At 39.5% G+C, this 14,680-nt stretch overlaps 4 protein-coding genes across 4 annotated transcripts; all 4 read left to right on the top strand.

The window, feature by feature from the left end:
* The first annotated feature begins 2,075 nt into the window (after positions 1–2,075).
* Positions 2,076–4,741, top strand: LOC145697201 (uncharacterized). Its single transcript, XM_081774365.1, has 8 exons — positions 2,076–2,523; positions 2,624–2,791; positions 2,863–2,919; positions 3,724–3,912; positions 3,962–4,133; positions 4,176–4,283; positions 4,325–4,503; positions 4,546–4,741. The coding sequence occupies exons 1-8, from the start codon at positions 2,440–2,442 to the stop codon at positions 4,699–4,701; spliced, it is 1,113 nt and encodes a 370-aa protein (XP_081630491.1). The 5' UTR covers positions 2,076–2,439; the 3' UTR covers positions 4,702–4,741.
* Positions 4,742–4,863: 122 nt separating this feature from the next.
* Positions 4,864–5,704, top strand: LOC145699383 (uncharacterized). Its single transcript, XM_081776654.1, has 4 exons — positions 4,864–4,997; positions 5,047–5,225; positions 5,272–5,407; positions 5,452–5,704. The coding sequence occupies exons 1-4, from the start codon at positions 4,866–4,868 to the stop codon at positions 5,629–5,631; spliced, it is 627 nt and encodes a 208-aa protein (XP_081632780.1). The 5' UTR covers positions 4,864–4,865; the 3' UTR covers positions 5,632–5,704.
* A 1,256-nt stretch (positions 5,705–6,960) lies between these two features.
* Positions 6,961–8,760, top strand: LOC145697838 (uncharacterized). The gene is made up of 2 exons (XM_081775048.1): positions 6,961–7,082; positions 8,060–8,760. The coding sequence occupies exons 1-2, from the start codon at positions 6,989–6,991 to the stop codon at positions 8,704–8,706; spliced, it is 741 nt and encodes a 246-aa protein (XP_081631174.1). The 5' UTR covers positions 6,961–6,988; the 3' UTR covers positions 8,707–8,760.
* A 238-nt stretch (positions 8,761–8,998) lies between these two features.
* On the top strand, positions 8,999–11,012 carry LOC145698413 (equilibrative nucleobase transporter 1-like). Its single transcript, XM_081775616.1, has 5 exons — positions 8,999–9,024; positions 9,604–9,846; positions 9,890–10,542; positions 10,582–10,811; positions 10,857–11,012. The coding sequence occupies exons 1-5, from the start codon at positions 8,999–9,001 to the stop codon at positions 11,010–11,012; spliced, it is 1,308 nt and encodes a 435-aa protein (XP_081631742.1).
* Positions 11,013–14,680: the final 3,668 nt, after the last annotated feature.

Consider the following 14,680-nt stretch of genomic DNA (forward strand, 5'->3'; position numbering starts at 1 on the left):
GCCGCCGTGAGGTCAAAATCTAAAAATGCATTAGCAATGTCCGAAAATGTTCCGTCTAAAACATCTCTTCCGACTTCGCTGCCAAGAATAAAATAGGTCAGAATATTCAAACTCATTATCGTGATCATGGTTTATTTGATATGTACATATACACAGGTGACTGTTTTTGTTATTTGACCAAAAGTTCATTCGCTCCTTCTTCCCAAATTATAATTCCAGATGAAATTTCTTGCTCCGTTCTTCTCAAAATTACTCGTGGCTTTTGTTCTTCGTTACAGTGGTGTCGCATTTTTACAGTCATCGATCGGAAGAGTCGGTTTTTCCGGTTGAAATACGGAGTCGTTGGTTTTTCCTCGGAGTTCAAAGTTGAGCGATCGAAGATTTTTGCGAGATTTTTGAAACTGCTTCTAAGGGTCTTGATTTTCTTGGCCCGGACGCTGGAATTGGATTTGTTGAGAATTGAGCTTTCAGCGACGGCTTCGCGGCGGAGATCGAGCTCGGATCGAACTGTCCCGTCTTTTCGGAGCTTTAGAGGTGGTGGAACCAGGTTGCGATCCATGATTGCTGGGTCAAAGCTTCGTCGGGTTTTTCTGATAGCAGGCATTGTATTCTTTTTTACGAGGATTCTTGCGTTTTATTGGAAACGAGAGGATGATATGACTTCCGGATGGAATTAACGATCCTTAAATCGGTATTGGTGGCGCTGTTTGGTCACCTGGTCACAGTCGCCTGGTCGCGAGAAATGAACCTGCTGGTAATCAAGCGCATGTGCGCGCAGTCTAGCCGGAAGATCGTCAGCTGGCACGAGCGACACGGATATACATCCCCTGCCAGGTGCACCTGCTGATATGGTGACAGTTCCTGAGAAAACAGAAACAATTAAACCCATCTCAAAGTTCATCGATGCTTTTCTTTCAAAACAAGAATGGTCAGTTTTAATCACTCCCCTCAAAATTTCATGCTTTCAAAAACTGGCAAAAGAAAGCTTCGCGGCTTGAAATCAAGAAAAGTGCACCCCTCGGTATTTCGATATTCGTTTAGATGACTGTAATTTCTTGATTTTCAAAAGATGCTGCTTCTTACTAATCAAGAAGCAATATTCAAATAAACAAAAAATACATTTTCGAGGAATTTAAAAAAGGGTTGAGAGTGTTTCTTTTTGTTTCCGCAATTCGAAGTTTGTTCATTGTTTTGACAAATAAAGGAAGAGGATAAAAGAGGGAGAGAGCGGCGAAGAAGAGTACTATTTATTCAGTGATACGTTCAACCCCTTTTGAGTGAGTCAAACCAACGACCAGAGCACTTTCAGCGAACAATACAGGGCTCTCTACTATCGTCTCTATTCATGTCTTTTGTTACTTCCTTTTTTATATTACTTTCATCCCTTTGTTTTAAAATTAGAGCAGCGCTCTTTTGGGCTTGAAATTTCTTCTGGCTATTTTTCGAAAAATCAATTAGAAACCCTAACCCAACCCTACTAAAAGATTTTTTGTAAGAATTCTAAAAAGAATTATTAAGGGGGTATCTGAGCTAAATTCATGACAAATTTCTTCGACTTTTTATAAAGAAATCATTTATTTTCGATGTGTCTTTTCTTCAAGCCCAGAATAATAGGGTCTCGGTTGTTTGAAAGTAACAATTTTTGTAGAAAAATGTCTTTCATATAAACCCTTTTTATGTTTTCCCGCGAAATCTTTCAAACAAAAAGTCGACCAAAGAATGTCTCCAGTTATTGTGTTTGCAAGATAAAAGCGTTATTGTATCGACATAATGAAATTGAAAAGAAAGCATAATGCGCCAAACAAGGTACATTTCTTCTATTCTCCCTTATTGTCTTTTTTTTGTCGCCACTTGAAATCCTATGTCTCGGCGTTATTTTACGAGCCAGCTCGTCCATCAAAAAATGCGAAGTCGTTTTTTCACGGTGGCTAAGCTCAAAAGGCCCCTTTTTTCGTAATAATTTTTACGACCCAACTTTTTTCTTCTTTTCCAACAATAGTAGTAATAATTTTTCTAGCGCTCTCTTGCGCTGGCCAAAAGAGAAAACGCGAGTTATTCTTCTTTCAAAAAACGGCTCCGACCAGAGCGCGACAAAGACCCCAGGAGAGGGACAAAAGAGCACAGCAGCTAGTAGACTCCTTAAGACAATACACTGAACAGCCACCCTTACTCCTGGGCGAGCTTTTCAAGCCGCTCTTAAGAAAACTTGAAGCTCCCCTCTTGCCATTCAGTTTTAAACCAACTCCGAAAACAGAAAAAAAGAGAGGGAGAGAGAGCCCTAAGAAGAAAAAAAATAAAGAAAAAGAAAAACACAAAGTTTCGACTTTGACTTTTCGCCGAGTTCGGAAGTTGATTCGAATTTTTTCACCTTAGGCTCGGCCCAGGCGAGCTGAGAAAAAACACGAGCTGGAGCAGAACACGACGAATACAACGAGCAACATGGAAAACAAGGAAGTGAGAGTGAAAAGACCGATGAATGCCTTCATGGTCTGGTCGAGAGAACAGAGGAAGATTTTATCAAAGGTAAGAGAAGAATTTTTTTCTTTGTTTATTGTAAGGTTTATTTCTTTTTTTTGATTTTTTGAAATCATGGAGGAGTAAGAAATTAAGTATTTCTTTGTAGCAATTTCCAAAGATGCATAATTCTGAAATTTCGCGAAATTTGGGCGAGCGCTGGAGGCAACTAAACGAGGATGAAAAGATACCATTCGTGGACGAGGCGAAACGGTTGAGAGCGCAGCACATGAAAGAGCACCCGGATTACAAGTACCGTCCTCGTCGCCGCCAACGGGTTAGTCTTTTTAACCTTTCGAGAAATTAAATGTTGAATTTTCGATTGCGACTATAACGAGTCTTTTTTAGCCAAGTGACTCTTCAAAAGCCGAAACAGCTAGAACAGAGCTTCCAGCCCCTGCTCAGGTAATAATAAGTGCATCAGATGATAAAAATACGCTGATGCCAATTTTGTTTTATGAATTGAAAATATCTCCTTTGAGCTCCCATTCTAAAGGGACAATAGGGCTTGATGAAAGACTTGAGTTGTTGGGAACTAAATGGAACAATGGAGCATATTGTACTGCGCTCGGCTCAAGTTCTTTGACGCAGGAGCGCAATACTGTGCCTTATCTCTGTAAAATATAGCCAGAATTTGAATATTTTCTATCTCATCGCAGGCTTTTTTTGCTTGATTATCCAAAATTATCTTCGCTGATTTGAGCCGAAAACTGCTCTTTGATTGCCCCAAATATCTTTGGGAAAAATCTCTAGGGCCTCTGAATCGTCAAATCAACTATTTAGGGACCTTTTTCTGAAGAAATATTGATTGTTTTGGCCTTATAGATTTAGTTTCAATCCAAAAATTTATCAGAATTAGGAATTTTGACCTCGTCTTTTGGGTCCAAATCCCAGATTCTTCAACTAGAAAGTCACATGGGCATTATTTTGTTACGAAAGTTACTGATGCCTGTGAACAACAATTTGACCTCTTATTGTGATGGACGAGCTAACAATAGCGCGCCAAATTGGTGGCCTCACCAAGCTGGCGAAATTGATTTCGCCATGAATGGGAAAAATAAAAATTCTTGAATAGCTGGGTATTATGGTGAGCCCATTGTTGCAGCGAACTCAAGTCGTTTTTATCAAGAGGCATTGTCCCGGACACAGAATGGGTTTCAATGGGCCGGCTTTTTTAACGCTTTGAATAGCGCTAGAATCTACGTTTAGGCGCCGAAGTTGTCCGTTGGCGAGCCGAAAGTGACTACAGTAGTCGCTGGAAATGGCGAAATCAGAAGCCCACTGCCAGTGGTTCAGATGCAGCCTGGAACGAACATTATGCAGTCCTCGCTCAACTTCATTCCTTATCAAACATACACCCAGCATCCTAACATTCAACATGCAACTGTTTTACAAGAGGTAACCTCATTTCATTCATTCATCCTTCATTCAGCTTATCAATTTTTAGACGATGGACGTAGAGCCAAACGTAGTCCCAATTGACGAAGGAGAAAACATCGTCCTAGGAAAAGTAGAGCCAATCAAGTCTGAACCGCTAGAAACCGTCACTTCCACTGGACAAGAGCCCAGCATAGATATTCCTGTCACTTCTGTCGCCGAATTTAGCCAGCTTCAAGCCGGTCAGCCCCGTTTCTCAAATATTTTTCTCATGATTCTTTTAGTCGATCAAAAGCCAATAATAAGAAAACGAGAGCCATCCCGTCTTTGTCTCATCAAAGGAGATCATTTAGTACACATTGAAGAATCAGAAGCGTTAGCGGAAATTTTAGGTAAAATCTTAATCATGAACAAAATTTTAATTCATTTTCAGCGAAGCAAGAGTCGCCCTCCTTGCGGGATGTCACCTTTCACTTCAAATCAGAAAACATGAGCCAGATAGCAAGGCAATCTTCCCATCCCGAACCACAGTTTGTCCCGCAGGTCCAAACAATCTACACCAGAGCCGATTCAAATGGGAAAATGTTGACCCCCGTATCGATACACAATCACGTAAGCCCATCAAAACCCGACAAGCACTAACCCAATCGCTAGAGTCAGCCAGCAATGATCCAGCCTTCTCAATTTCAACCATGGTACGCAACAGGTGGTCAACCCGGCCACGTGATCATCGTCCCAACACCGTCAATGATTCCCCAGTCCGGTCTAGTCCCAGTCGACCAGTCTGTCCGAGTAGAGGGACAGTTCTGATATTTACTTGAAAAAAGTTCAACAACTTATACAAAGAATAAACAATAAATCACACAAAAACGTTGATAATCAATTTGCGATTCTAGTTCATATTTTCTCTAGACCAGCAATTCCATGAGCGTTGAAATGATTTTATTGACATTGAAAAGAAAAGCGATTTACTAATGCCAGAGAATATAAGTCTCCAAACTACGACTGAAACAGCTGGTTCAGCAACAAACAGACATCCTCGTATAAATGACCCTCCACCACCTTACAAACGAGGGGATCCGCCACCAGCATATGCAGAGATAGAGGTATCAAGATCTTACTTTGAAATTTGAACTGAATCTTATTCCATAAAAGTTCAATTCACGAAGAGATTTCATCCTCGAAGTCATTCCAGAGAGTCCAACGCCATCGTTTCAAACATCATTGGGAGACACATTCGCAATTTACGAAAACCCAACTCTCGCAGGCTCCACTAGAGGAGGGCGCCAAGATAAATTCTCGAGGGTTTACTTGTGGCTTGTTCTATTTCTCGGGTAATTTTTCTAAGAATTTCTTATTGTCATTGTATCCTTCATTCAGACTCGTTGCATTGAGATATCTTTTCTTTACATGGCAGCTATCAAGAGTTGCATCTAAATTTGATCATCACGATTCTCCCGATTACTTTATTTCGTGGAAAGAGGACCCTGATTTGTTACATGACGAGACTAAAACGGTATGATTTTTATTAAATTAAATTGGTCTCTACCTTTTAGGAAGGAGCTAGAAGGAGAAAAAGTCCACTTTTACACAAACACAGAAGAAGAGGAAGATAAGGAAATTTTCTTCGTGACTAAAAAGCATTCATCTTCTGGTTCAATGAATTCAGTGTCGATTACTTCTCAGAAAACTTCTGACACAGGCAATAATTCCAACACAACCTCGAATCTCCCCCCTTGAACACCCGTAAGAGGGACTTTTTAAAGCTTTTTTTCTGAAGTACTTACTGTTCCACCTTTATCAATAAAAATTAATTCACACACAAAATGTCTCGCAATTTGAATTTCACGTTCTCGTAGCTATTAAAAATTGGCGACGAGTCGCTGCTAATTCCCGATCCAGCTCGTTTATTTGAAAATCGGGTACTTTGACGAACCAGATCAAGCTAAAAATTATCCGCTAATACATTCAATCTTGTAGATTTTTTCGGGAATAAATTTTGTTGAACATCAAATTTGACGAGTTCATTTTCAAAGAGAGAGCGTTAAATCGAATGAAAACTTTTCATTACCACGCCTTGCCACTAAGCCCCTTGATGTTAAAAACGAGAGAATATGGTTATACAGAATTATTATTAAGAGTTGGTCGTTGTTCAGCATTTCGCAAGTTTCGTTAATTTTACTAACATGCATGGACACTAAAGTCCTCTTTTGTGGTTCAAAACAAGTTTAGGGTAAGGTTTCCCTCACTTAGCATAATTTTTGGGTGTGGGATTACCGTTTGTCATTGAAATAAAGAAAAAAATAATACCATACAGAAGTATACAAAAGAAGTGGACTCGTTTAGCAGGATTTTTGTAGAAGGCAAACTTATAACAAGGCTCGACCGGTCGGGCGGTTGAGGAAACTATCAGATTATTGACCAATACGTATGACCTTGTAGCCCTAGTGTGATCTTGCCGTCCGCTAAGCCATTTTTTCATGAAAATGAAGGCTTCAGGATGAAACTATGTGTCCATCCACTGGTTGATTACGAGTTTGGTATTAATACTGTTTAAATTATTGATATAATTTAATCAAATATTTCGGATAATATTTTAACGCACCTTATCTGCTCGTTTTCTACTGGAAACATTTTTGCGGGTTGTAGTTCTTAAGTGCTATTCAAGAGGAATTTCCAGTACCCGGTCTTCCTTTAGACTCTCATGCTTGGAGATCTTGAACTCTGATGACTTGGAACAGTTAAATTAAATTGGATCGCTTCGCAGTGAATTTCAAAGGATCTTTTTCTTTCTAAAATGCGCCATGAATATTCAGAATATTCTAGTTTCGGAGATTTTTCTTAAATTTTCAGTTTTTTCCGTTAATTTTAATTACATGTTAGCGGTTGAATTTCTTTTCTTTATTTGGTGTCCAGCACGACCAAAGCAAAGAATTATCTGAAACATCGATGCTGACTTAATGGTTTTGTTTATGGTGCAACCATAACCCTTCACGTTTGTAACGGTGCTCAGGAGCGCCGCACTCGATTTCACGAGCGCGCGCGCAGTGTTTTTATGCTAAAAAGGCTAAGATACTGAGCCCGAAAGAGTACTAAAATGAAGTTTTCCAAGATTGTCGCTTCCGCCGGTTTCACTGCAAATGCTGCTAGAGATGCCTGTTCACATAATCCTTGTGAATTCAAATGCACACGTAAGTTTTAAGGTGGAGTTTTTTTCATTGCAAAACAAATATTCTTTCGTACTTACTTATGGTCATTACAGTCGAATCTCTGTTAGATAGAACATGCATTTTTTGTTACAATTAAAATAATTAGTAGTACATTATTTCCGTAAATAGCCTTTAAACTAGAAATTCAAGCAGTAAAACGACTGAAAAACGATTAATTTAAAACCGCCGAAAAATTTTTCTCGTAGCTTTATCGAGGATATAACCCTAACGTCAGCAATGCTGCAGTAGAAAAATTTTGATCTGGTGTAACTTAATTATCTCAAGTCAGAATTCCAACTAGTAAGTGATAGTTTCGTTCGTCGTGTGTGAAATTGATTCCTCGAGTGATGCTCAAATAATTTACCATGGAAAATCTTGTACTCCAATCTGTCTTGTGACGGATTTTGTAAGATAAAAAATGTTTTGATTTTTATTATCTCAGCGTTTTCGGAAAGCTGCTCATTTCGTTCGGAAGGGTGGTATTTTCTAACTTCCTAAAGATGAAATTTTGAATTAAATTTAGAAATTTAGAATTTAGAAAAATTTAGAAATTCTAAAGCACTCACTCTTATTGAATCACTTCAAATTATACGAGATAATTGTTTATACGAGTCGTATAATACGACGGTTATTTTGGTTGTTATCACATCCAGTTAATTGCTTTCGTTATTAGCGTTAATAACAGCCCTAGTTGTAATGTTAGCCACAAACATCAAATCTAAACCGTAAACTTTGCAAGTTACAAGCTGCTACCCTAGCTTCATTGAAATATTTTGCCAACTGCGTATTACTAACGTGACGAAGTTTTCAGTAAAAACAGGAGCCGGAGGTTTTCTTTGTCTTTTCGCAAAGTAAAAATGAATGTTTTTAGTTTAGATTAACGTCGTTTTCCGCAACGGAACAAGCCTTTGTCGGCTTAAGTTGAGTGGAACACAAAACATAAGCTTTCTTTTTTCTAGCGATCGACGACGTCAAGTTCACCTGTTCCTGCCCTGAGGGGTACGACATCGCTGCTTTCGATAAAAAGCGCTGCGTCGATATCGACGAGTGCGCAAATCTGGACTTATCTCCGTGCTCCAAAGCCGAGAGTTGCTACAATTTCGATGGCGGTTTCGAATGCGTCTGCGACAAAGTCAACACTGGATTCAAAGATGGAAAGTGCCAATTCGAAGATCCCTGCGAAAGCTTTCCTTGTGGAAAACTCAGAAATTGCGTCTTGGATGAAGATAATTCTCCCCGATGCGAACTCAATATCCTTACTTATTACAAAAAAGCTAAAAATTTAAGTGAAAACATTCGCGCCCGTCTTGGTTCAGCGCTGAATCGAGGACGAGGTCGAAATTTAAAGCGACTTCAAGTGGTCGAAGATCAGTTCAGAAAATATTTGATCGAAAGAAATGACGATTGTGAGTATCAGGTAGATGCGTTAGAGACGGTTCTCAAATCGGTGGAGAGCAAGTTGGACCATCTATCCGATGCCGAGGTGGAGGAACATGTTTTCATGCTGGAAGAAATCTTTGGCGGCAAAATGCTTTGCTTAGATAGTGTAGGACACGAACTGGCGATAGAAATGAAGATTGATAGGAAAAAGCACGCCAATAATTAGTTAAAAAGCTTCAAATATTATTTGCTAACCATATTCAATTGTAAATAAATCCATTCAAGAAAATTATTCTTTATTATGTGTTCATATTAAAAAAGAATTCTTGCGGTAAGTTTATGAAAAAGATTTTTGAGCAAATCGAAATTTTTTTTGTGTTCTCTTCCATGTCTCCAAGTAGGCATTGTAAAAATCAAACGGGCGAATGAAATTACAATTTATAAGCATAACCCTTTGTTTCTTAATATTAAATATCAAGAAGAAAACATAAAATTGTAAGTACATGTCAAGTGTCGTAATGTTATTTATGTTGCATAAACTCACGTTTGTTATTAATAATAGCGCGTCGTGGCCGACTTGTAATCATTTTTTTAGATAGTAATGTTTATGATGATTACTCAACTTAAAATTACTAATTTGCAACTGCAAATTGCCGTCAATACTTTCGCTGGATTTCTCAGAAAAGCATCGGAAAGGGCAAAAGTAAATACAGTGCTAACTTTTATAGATTACTGTTCTCGCATTTATTTGCATGGTGGTCGCAGTCTATTGACCTTGCTATATTGCTATAAAAGTGCCCGGTGTTTGCCGAACTTAGAAGAGAAAAGAAATCTAATTTAACGATATTCTAGTTGAATTACAAAGCATAGCATAACAAGTGCAAACATTACGTACCTAATAAATATAGCTTTAAATACTTGTTCCGTCTTGGCCTTTCCGTTCAGAAAAGAGAGAAAATCATGAGTGAAGGAAAAGCAACAATTTTTCTTGCTGTTTTGGAGACATTTCTTTGTTGTGGGACAATTTTTGGCTGGGCGAACTTAGTGAAGATATTTTACGAAGAGGGTTTTTACAGGAAATGACTTTCAAAGTATTTATAGCGATTTCTTCTTCATGAAATAGAGAATCATCATCTCGATCGGACGAATTTGTAAGTCAAAAAAGTGAAGGGAGAACCGATGCAGAGCAAAAAGCCGAGCTCAATTCGATATTCGCCATTGGGTCCAGCTTAACATCTTTTGGAACAATCGTCTTTGGCGCTGTTTTTGACAAATTCGGAAGCTTCTGGACCCGAACCTTTGCCGTCTTCTTATGCTTCATTGGAAACGCCTGTCTATTTCTTGCTTCTCCGAATGAGACCGATATGTAGGTCGTGTTTGTCCAAACAAATATTAATTCTGTTTTGTAGACTTGTCACAGTTGGCCTTGGATTCGTGGCTGTGGCGGGAGTGACCTTGTTGATAACTCAAATGCAAATCTGCAATTTGTTTGCTGAGTCGCGCGGCAAAGTCCTCAGCCTTTGTAACGGAGCGATGGATTCTAGCTCTGCATCTGCGCTGCTTCTCTATTCGATCTATTCTTGGTCGGGAAGCTATCACCTCGTCTGGATTTGTTTTACTTCATTTCTTTCCTTGGCGATTTATCGGACAATGTTTGTTCTGCCAAAAACCATCATTCCTTACCCCCTTCCTGATGATTACAATCACACTCCTGCAGTTCGAAATCTGTGTTCCAACGAAACGCAGTCTTTGGACGAATTCGAGGAAGAGAAAAAAGAACTCAACCCAGTCAAACCTAACATTGACCCATTTTTGTCTACGAAAGTGCTTTTCTCTCCACTTTTTTGGTCAAACACGATTTTCTTCACCATCCAAGTGTACCGTTCTTACAGTTATCTGGCGCTTGTGACTGATAGTACCGCGGAAATTATTCAACTTGCTGGGGAGAATTTGACGCTGGCGGAAGCGCAAGAAGAAGCTGGGGAGATGACAAAGCATTTTGCTTATGTTCAGTTTTTCGGAGTATTCATTGCGTTTTTGAACGGATTTATTATCGACAAAGGTAGCACTGAAAAGTTGTATTTGAAGTTAGCTTTTTTAGTCATCGAAAAAACAAATGACATCCACAAAGGCCTATCCGCCGGAGTAGCCTGCACAAGCTCCCTTGGCATCGCCTTTTCAATCCTCTATCTCATCCCTTCCAAATATGCGCAGTACGGAACCATGATCTTCTCTGTCTTTCATCGTTCATTTACATTTGGAATCAACGCCACTGTTATTGCGATGAGTTTTCCAATGGAGCATTTCGGCAAACTCTATGGCATCGCTGGGGTAAGACTAAAATAATCTAAAGCAAGAGATTTATTCCTTATTTAGCTTGGAGGAGTAGTAGCGAGTTATGCAATCAATTTGACGATAAATCTCCTTCCCGAATACGGTCATTTTACTGTAAATAAGTTTATACTTCTGTTGGAAATTATCTCTTTTCTACATGCTCTGGTTGTACTCAGATATAGAAATCAAAAGCAATAAATTCATTTTTTCTTGAAAATTTCTTGAACTCAAATTTTCTTGCGAGGAAACTTGTGTTTATGGCTAAGCAAGAAAAATATATGCTGGTTGAGGTTTGCGCGAAAGATACGTTTTGGCGTGTAGTACTTTGCGGGCGAATTTGGCCGAAAATTATTTTTCCTTCTTGCTGCGGGAAACATAATGCTCGTGCAAAGTATTTTTGGTGAAAATATTTACAGGGCAAAGAGCGACGAGAATAAGGGCCCTCCCTGCCCTCTCAGAACGCCGCTCAGCCTAAAAATGCATTTTGCCGCTAATGAGCTGCCCACTTTTTCAAACACAGAGAAACGGGGGAACTGAAGAAGTCTGAACTTCTTTCTCTTTCAAGCGGTAAGTTTATGTTTTGCTTGAAAACGAATCGAGGGGGGACGCTGCTTTCTGTGGAAATACGATTTCCGACTTTAATACAACTCGAGTCAAGGCTCGTTTTTACAAGCTCGAACTTGGAAAACACGTGTTTTTCGAATTCAAGTCTGAGAAAAGGACTTTAGACTCTAAAGTTTAGAGGAAATAATTTATTCAGCGAGGGAAAATCGAAAGGAACCAATTGACAAAGCCGAAGTAAAATCGCGCCAGGAATAGACGTTTTCGCGCCTCCAGGATCCGAGGGGGAACCATCCCTTCGGTTCGTTGTACATCTTTAAGGGGGCCACAATGCTATCTTCTATAAAAAAACTAAATTTTCGAACCATACCATAGATATGTTCGATTCTCTTTAGTTGACGGAGAATATAACCCTAACCCTAACCCTAATTTTTGACCCCTACACCCTTAATGGAGTAGCCCAGCTGGTTGAGCATATTGGTTATTCCTCGACTTCTTCCTCTTTCTCGACTAATCAAGGGGGTAAACAGAAACGACTGAATTCATAGAAGAGAAATTTGCACCCTTTTTATATCTCTCCGGATTAAAAATCGCTTCTTCTCTGTAAAATTGCAGATTTTCTGGGTGACGAGCTGAAATCTGAAGAATAAAAAGGAGCACCAACAATTTCATCTTTGACAAAATGTTCAAACGATCTTGGGAGCCACTTCCTTTTATACCAAACTAGCTGAGCCGTTCCATTTTTAACTGAACCTCTGTCAATGATCATCGGTCTCTATTGAGCAAATGTCATTAGAATAACTGATTGGATTTTGAGCACTTGAAATCGGAGCTTTGAAAAAATGAGATGAGCTAATTTATCGCATTCACGGCGCCCATAGCGGAATATTTTCGCACGTGGTAAAACGTGCTCCAGTTTTTTCGCGTCCAAAATTCAAATATGGAAGATTTTTGAAACAATACCTATTTTTCTTGAAAAAACAGATAAGCCCTCTGTTTACGAGCATCTGTATAAAGAGGCACATTGTGGTGGTTGTGTTTTAATTTCGCCTGTCGCTGTGGTATTTCAATTTGGCCGCCCGGCGCAGATTGTGAACAGAGGACGCCCTTGATTTACCACGGGGCGGTCGCGCCACGAACCGGTATTCCGCTGCAATGCGTCCAAATTGCGACTTAATCGAATCCACAAAGAAACTCAAACGGAAAAGTTCAGGAACACTATCTGCACAATGAACAACAACCGCAGCAAGAGAAAGAGTACAGAGACAAACGAAGAAGACGATCATGAAGCACTGCACGTTTAAATTTATCAGCAATCTGAGCGTTTATGGACTTGTTGCGGCGCTTTTTTATTTGTTTATTATTGGAACCTTAGGAGCAGGTATAAGAATAATTTTCATAAAAGCATGATTTTAAATTTCCAATCAAAAAATTCTTCTAAAAACTGATCAAAACTGAGCAAAAATCAAAGGAACCGTACATATTCGCTTCGATCCATCCTTCCAGCCTCGCAAAATCGTGAACTGCCATCGCGATGACTTGATTTCTCCAACTGGCAAGCTCAAAACACCCCTTGACCACACTCTTGATGGAAAGCATCCATGGCACTTGGAGACGTATCCAGATATTCCGCAGCTCAATATTATCAAACTCCCTCTCGCAGCGAAGGAAGAGTTTATAAACTTTGAATTTTCTTCAATTAGAAAGAAGTGCTTCTGTTTTATAAACCGACTCTAGTTAAAGAAGACGCTGGAATTTAAACGTTTTCAAGAGCGCAAATTAGTACTTGAAAACGCTTGCTCGATGGCGCGCAGCCTCATTTTCACCAAAAATACGACGTTTGAAGAATTGAAAAGGCTGCAGCAGGCGACACTGACAGGCAAAATGAAGGATGAGGAAAGTTGCACGCCAGTTCTGCCGATTAAAAGTGCCAAGAACGAGAATTTTTACAGTGATCAATTCAAGTATTCGATGTGTTTACCACCTAAGGAAAGCTTCATATTTCGAAATTAAAAATAATAAAAGAAATCTTCAAATTTAAAATAATGTCTTAGTGATTATTCTCGCTGATGCCCGAGGCTTAGTTTAATGCTGTTTCTAAAGCTTGTAATAGACTGGATGTACGAATTGGCAGCGTGGTCTTGTGGCTCTTCTCAAAAATGGCGAGAAAACTCCCGAAGACCTTACCGATTATGAAGTATTCAAATTTCTGCTCAATCACCTATAAAAATGTCTCCTAGGTTTTCTACGACCTCGACCGTTTCAATTCGACCGACATGAAAAAAGAGCGCGCAACTCGTGGATCCTCCGAGGGCTACCTAACTTTAGTCAACACTCGCCATCCTCTAGCACGGTTACTTTCTGCTTGGCACGACAAATTTCGAAAAGGCCATCCTTGGATGAAATACATCGAAAAAATGTACGGGAAGATTTTGAAAAAGCTAGAATTGCGAGACATGACGCTCGAGAAGTTTACGTACAGCTTTGAAGCTTTCATGGAACTAGGAACGGGCGCAAATCAAACTCCGTCTTGAACTAAGTCTTCTAAGCCACGCGTGAATTTTCCGTAACTTAGTGATTGAGCCTCTTACAAGCCGCAGCATCGAATCATGACTGGATGAGGGATCAGCATTGGCGCAGCATTTTTCATCACTGCACTCCTTGCGCCAACGAGTTCGACTTTATAGTCCGCCAAGAATCTGCTGCTGAAGACCAGGTGGGAGGGAATCGTTGTAAAAAATGCTAACGGAGGTCTTAGAGGTTTATACTCAAGGCGCTTGAAGTGGACAATATTACCCACATTCCGGGTGCGTATTACACTTCTCTCACAAGCCGAAACTCGATCACGTTTTATTTCAAGGAAAGGTTCAAAGTATTTTTCAAACTGTCTTTTTCGATGTATATTTTATCATCAAGAGAATTTTCGGAGCAATACAGACATGAACTAGACCAATGGGTATTAGAAAATGTTAGATATATTTAAGGCTCATTTCATTACGTCGCAAGATAATAAAAAATCAGGCTTATATAAAAAAAGATAACAATCGAACCCGTAAAATTTTTCACCATTTTGAAAATTGAACCACCTGAAAATGAACCATTCCTTCTCAAAATCGAACCATATAAAAGCACGTTCCAAGAGTCGTCCTCAAAGAAATCTATCGCAATTACTTCCTTGATTTCGCGATGTTCAACTACACCATCGACGAATTCTTAGAAGAAGCAGTCGATGAAACTGGTCAAATTTCAGAGGTTGACAGAAAATGGGCCCGAGTACAGTTGAACGAGAATTTCATCGCCTGGGC

The sequence above is a fragment of the Oikopleura dioica genome, chromosome 2 (assembly GCF_907165135.1).
Source record: "Oikopleura dioica chromosome 2, OKI2018_I68_1.0, whole genome shotgun sequence".
Lineage (NCBI taxonomy): Eukaryota > Metazoa > Chordata > Appendicularia > Copelata > Oikopleuridae > Oikopleura > Oikopleura dioica.